The following is a 6,128-nucleotide window of genomic DNA, read 5'->3' as shown; positions in this document are numbered from 1 at the left end:
AATTGTTATGCATTTGTATGTAGATTATGTTATGCTTCTTACAGTATACCTTCACTCCACAACATTTGAAAGGCAAATGTTGCACTATTTACTTATTTTATATAACATTCATTACTAGGCCTACTTAGGTTACTTTGTAGATTTAAATGATTAATACGCAATATATAGATCAACTAAAAGGAATTTCAGCGCACATGAAATGATGCAGTTTAAAGTCTACTCAACAACAGTGTTGCGATCAAGGTTAACTTTAATGTAGTTAATATACTAAAAGCGCTCCATAAACAACAAGCTGCCAGTACTAAACGCTGCAAAAAGCTCAAAACACAACAGAACGGGGACACTAAGTGTTTTAGTGGTAGCTAGCTTACAGCAGATGTCCAATTATATCAGAAGGGATCATACGATCACATTGTTAATAGCCTACAAGCCAATAAAACATTTTAGATACGTTTTCAGTTAAAGTGACAGTTGGCCAATTTTATAATCACGAACGTCAACAAGCGCTCCGGTCCCAGCTGTGTGCATCACTCTTTAGTGTCCCCGTTTTTTCTCTCCAAAGTTTAGTATTTGCAGTGCTTAGTTTACGCAGCGTTATTGATAAATGGTGCGCATGTTTCATCAAGTTGATGAATGTTTTCTAAATGCTGAGCATGTGTTGTCAAGTTTGTGAAGATGATTCTTCATTTGCATGTGTTTTGTCACATTTGTGTTTTTTATTTGCATCGTTTTTGAAACAGCAGTGTTTTTCTCCTCATGGAAGTGTTTTTGGAAGCAGAACATGCTTCTTTTGTTACTGGATACAGTTGATAACTGTTGATACCATTTTTATTATTTGGGCTTCAGAGATACAGTATGCACATCATGAGGCAGTCTTTGAAATTAATATTTTGAAAACATTTGAGGAAGTAGGGAGTTTTATTTCATGGTTTTTACTCTCTTTTCTGACTAATTAAAGTGCACTTTGTGTTTAACTGGCAAATGCAGCATATAACTTGTTTACACTACACAATTCGACAACTCTACGTCTGTGTTGGGATCCCTTCTGGGATGATTCCCAATCAAATTGAGTGTGCTGATGTGGGGGTGTCACCGTCACCCTCTAAGAAAAAAAAACATTTTAATGCCTTTTTATTTGTAAGCTTAACCAAAGATGCTCTTTAGTTAAAGTTGATGTCAAGTCGTGCCAATGGTGTGCAGACACTTCCTGTTTCAAAATTGGACGTGGTCTAATGTAATTTTACATCTCCTTTAATTCTGCTAACATTTGATATTCACACAGTTAAGGAATAATTCACTTTAGTAAAACGTGTAAGCGTTGGCATTCACAAAAAATAGTTATAATAGGCTGACTAATGTTTGGCTTTAATCCATTTAGTAGTCACATTTAGCCATTTGTTAGCAGCCACCTTTTTTTCAGAAGTTCCTAAAGGGGTACTTACTGATGAGTTTTTTGTGGTTTCATGTTGTTATACCGAACGTTTAAATCTCTTCAGTTTGACAGAGACAATAAAAGAAACATCAACCTCTCCTTTAATTCGGTTTAAAATTGGCCCCATTTCTATTGGTGGACAGTAGAAGAACTGAGGATGTGAAAGAAAAATTACAAAAATTCTATACATCATTTGTATTTATTTGCAATTAATACTAATTCATTGTCATGGAGCAGACCCGGCGCCAGAACAAATCTACAGAGAGGGCATATGATTTTCATGGTAGGGCACACAAAACCGTCATGTGCCGCGGCCAGTGGCGGTGCCAGAGATTTTCTTTTGGGGGTGCTGTGGGGTAGCTTGACGTTTCATAGAGGTAGCTCAGTCATGTAGGGTTTCCCATTAATGTACCGGGCGCTACAGTGGAATGTTCTACTGCAACACTCCCCACATACACAGTGTATCCGCGACTGTTACAATGAAGGCTCGATAATCAGCTCGCGGCATATAGATGTAAGCAGAGGTAAAGTGCTAATTTTTTTAAGTGGGACGTGGACCTAAGCTCCTCTAGGGGGGTCCTCACCTCCTCTAGGGGGGTTCGGGGGCATGTTCCCCCGGGAAGATTTTTTTTTAAATATTGAAGTTAAAAACATCAATCTGGTGCACTTTGAGTGCAAAATTAAGAGATCTACGGATACCTCTCTCAACACCCATATGAAACAGAACTGTATTTCTTTATGGATATTTGACAAATCACTGTATTATTGTTTTACTGTCATATAGTATTTCATACCTGTTTTTCATTTATTACTCTTATATTATTATCTGACATCACATACATCGTAGCTCGTAAGTTCACAATTTATTTATAATTACAAAAATAAAAAAATATATTTTATTTCATTTTTATAAATAATACAAAACGTGTTTATTGGGGGAGGGCAGGAATGTCAAATGGGAGGGCCTGGCCCTCCCACGGCGCCGGGTCTGTCATGGAGGTACCACGGCTTTGTGATAATGCTAACTTGCCAGATTTATGTTGGCAAAAGTATGTAGACATAATTTAACCTTAAAATTACAGATATATATAATAGTTTATTACACGGTTAGTTGAATACTCAGATCTGATTGGTCAAAAGTCAGTTTAAGGAATAGAGTGGTGCAGTGACGAGTCCTAAAACCCGGAAGTGAGTTAGTATTTTACCACTACCGGTTCCCTCGTCTCAGAGTCAATGGGAATTCTCCATAGGATTTTGGAAAATAGCTCGAAATAAGGTCTGTGGTTGACACAAATTTAAGAGACGGATCACGTTTTGTTCTACCACATTAAATACATCAGCAGTGACCCCACTGGTGATTTCTGAAGAGTTTACATGTCTGAAAAAACGATGGTTGTTACCAAGTGGCTGAATAGGACTACAGAAGTTGTCGAGGACGTTGTACGTCATTAGGCCAAACACGTAAACACTCACGCTAAGTTAGTTTGCCCTGTTCTGCTTGAAAGCAAGGAGCTGCCTCCTGCAAACTGTTAAAACCAACGCTTCAACTTGTACAATTTTGAATGTATTTTTGAATATCGATCTTAAGTTGGCGTGACGTTGAAGTCGTGCGACTCTGCTGTCCTCGGCTGTAGTTCGTTTATAGCATAACGTTAGCATTTTGCTTCTGGCGATTAGATTTACGATTCAAAAATTATAAAAGTAGGGTAGACATGTGGATATTATCGGGCTGAACAAAATGTGCATTTATCAAACAGGTTCGTTTTCCACAGACCTTATTTCGAGCTATTTTCCAAAATCCTATGGAGAAATCCCATTGCTTTTTTGTTGAGGTAACCCATGCGCAGCTTACTTCCGGGTAAATACGTTATCCCTGCACCACTCTATTGTTAATGGAAAAGTAACTGGGAACTGACTATACTGAGGCATAGGCTCTTGACTGGTGTGGTGCAAGGTAATTTGTCTCTTATACTGCTGTACAGCAATATAATATTTAACTTCAACCATCTCTGTGTCTGTGTTTTTAATGTGTCCTCTTTGTCTTATACTTTAATGTTGTGAGTGTTACATCGGATCCACGACATAACAACAAAGCCAACACAGTCTTTGTGTCTTAATTTTTCTCCATACATTGAGTTCATCCATCAGTTCATCTGTCAGTATTCAACTTTGCGAGCTCGTCTGCAGAACGTCCAGTGATGTTCTACTGTGTTCTCATTAGCCCGTTCACTCATGTGATGAACACGTGTGTTGTGTATTGTGAAACCCTGGAAAATATTGAGACAGGCAAACTGAGTCATATCACTGCACTTATCAATTAGCCATTATTTAAGAAAATGCTATGGTGTAAGCCTTCTTGTTTTTCAGAAACTATAATCTTGACCACTAAATTAAAAAAAAAAGTGGCAGATTAGCTTTGATCCAATTTATTGGTGTCAATGTCAGTAGTTAAAGTTGACCTGACTTTTCTAACAGGACACATGTTAAAGAAAATATATAAGCCTCTTACAGCTTTGGAGATGAAGTCGAGTAGGAGGACACGCAGGCTGACTTCCTGTTAGTGGTCACATGGTCCGAAGGTGAAGGACACCTGGTAGTCTCTCGTATCCATCATGTGTTTGTTCCACTTTGTGAAACTGCACGAGATGGACTCTAACATTGCATGGACCTAAACATAAAAGAGGGACATACTTTACTCCTTTTGACTTATGTTCAAATACATATTTATTTTCTTTGAAATATTGTTATGCAGTATTTTTTAACTATGTCAGTTATGCAGGGAAATATCAGATATCATTACCATAGGATTTTATAATTTAAAACTGTTATTATTAATGCTATTTTTTAAAGTAAAAACGGCAATAATAAGTATTTGCATAGCACTTGAGCCATGAAAGTTCAATAATAACTGAAAATAAACAAAATATATTTGTATTTTCTTGGTAAGTGCAAACATTCAAAAATACTCTACTACAACTTTTATATAATGAGATACAAATAAACTAGCTTAGAAAATATTATTTCGGTTTTTTTTTGCAATATAAACACATATTCGAAAACAGTACTGTATTTTGGGAAAATCAACAATCAATCAAATCAAGTATCTATTGACAAGATAAAAATACAAGAAGTGAAATTCACAGTATTTAACTGGCAGCAATTGACAAGTTACTTACTGTAAAATGAATTACAGTAAGTAACTTGTCAATTGTTGCCAGTTAAATACTGTAAAATGAATTACAGTAAGTAACTTGTCAATTGCTGCCAGTTAAATACTGTAAAGGTAATCACAGCATTTACAAGTTTTTATCTCTCACCAATTTCCAACTCAGGCTCCAGTGGGGACTTTGTTCCCTGCGTGTGCCTCTCCACCTCTGTTTCTTACTCTCTTACTTGCTACCCTTTTCCCTTAACCTATCCTAAGGGAGTGCTTGTTCTTCCTTCTGTCTGTCTGTGTCTGTGTATTCTCATGTTCCGATTAACCCAGCCAAATTTTTCTTCTTTTGTGTCTATATCGACGCCGGGATCCGGAGTCGAGGCTGATCCTCTTGCTGTGGTCCTGTGCCCTGGATCCTCTACCCTGAGTTCTGGATTAAGTCGTGGACTTCGGGTCGTGGCTGGGCCTGTCTCTGCGGTCCTGCCTGGCTCTCGTCATGCTGCTTCCCTGAAGGCTCCCACAGGATTGTTGTTGACATCCTCGTGGATTCATCTTCTTATTATAGACACATGCATTTCCAAACATTTGGTCTACCTATGCTGTAAAACGTATTATCTCTTCGATTTACACACAGCATCTATTGCACGTCTGTCCGTCCTGGGAGAGGGATCCCTCCTCTGTTGCTCTCCCCGAGGTTTCTCCCATTTTTTCCCTTTAAACTGTGGGTTTTTCTCCGGAAGTTTTTCCTTGTACGATGTGAGGGTCTAAAGACAGAGGGTGTCGTTTTTTTATTTGTACAGCACTTTGGCTCGACCAAAAATCGTTTATAAATGTGCTATATAAATAAAACTTGATTTGATTTGATTATTTACAGTAACAGTGTAAAATGAAACACAGTAACTTCCAAGTACTGTATTTATGTTTACGGTAATAGTGTTTTAACTGTAAAATGAAACACTGTAAATACCATTTACTTTATTTGGTATTACAGTAGTAGTATTATAGCTGTAAAATGAAACACAGTAACTTCCAAGTACTGTATTTGTGTTTACGGTAATGGTGTTTTAACTGTAAAATGAAACAGTAATATTTAATTACTTTATTTTTTGTTACAGCAGTAGTGTTATAGCTGTAAAATAAAACACAGTAATTTCCAAGCATTGTATTTTTGTTTAAGGTAATAGTATTTTAACTATAAAATAAAACACTGCCATTTAAAAAGTACTGTATTTTTGTTTATGGTAATAGTGTTTCAACTGTAAAATAGAAACGTTAATGCAATCATTTTAAGTTACAGTATCAGTATTGTAACTGTAAAACAATTTATTATAGTATACTTCATGTCATTCTGGTAATTTACAGATTACCAGAAATTCTTGACACAATTTTAAAGCTCACCAATAACTGCAGGGAGACAGCAAACAATACATTTTAACAATGTATTCTTAATTGTTGAACGGTATCAAGAACATGTACAGATGTAGCAGCTTATTTCAGACTCCAGTTTACAGCTTCCTGCCTGCTACCTGCCAGCTACCT

General features: G+C 36.8%; 1 protein-coding gene across 1 annotated transcript in view; it reads right to left on the bottom strand.

The window, feature by feature from the left end:
- Positions 1 to 3,588: 3,588 nt before the first annotated feature.
- Positions 3,589 to 6,128, bottom strand: part of kctd6a (potassium channel tetramerization domain containing 6a) — a 43,836-nt gene continuing 41,296 nt past the window's right edge. Inside the window, 2 exon segments of the mRNA XM_034149872.1 lie at positions 3,589 to 3,699; positions 3,942 to 4,100. Coding sequence (XP_034005763.1) covers positions 3,589 to 3,699; positions 3,942 to 4,100 — 270 coding nt within the window.

This window comes from Trematomus bernacchii, unplaced genomic scaffold (genome assembly GCF_902827165.1).
Source record: "Trematomus bernacchii unplaced genomic scaffold, fTreBer1.1, whole genome shotgun sequence".
Lineage (NCBI taxonomy): Eukaryota > Metazoa > Chordata > Actinopteri > Perciformes > Nototheniidae > Trematomus > Trematomus bernacchii.
The sequence above is the reverse complement of the archived record's forward strand: the minus strand, read 5'-3'. Positions and strand labels throughout refer to the sequence as shown.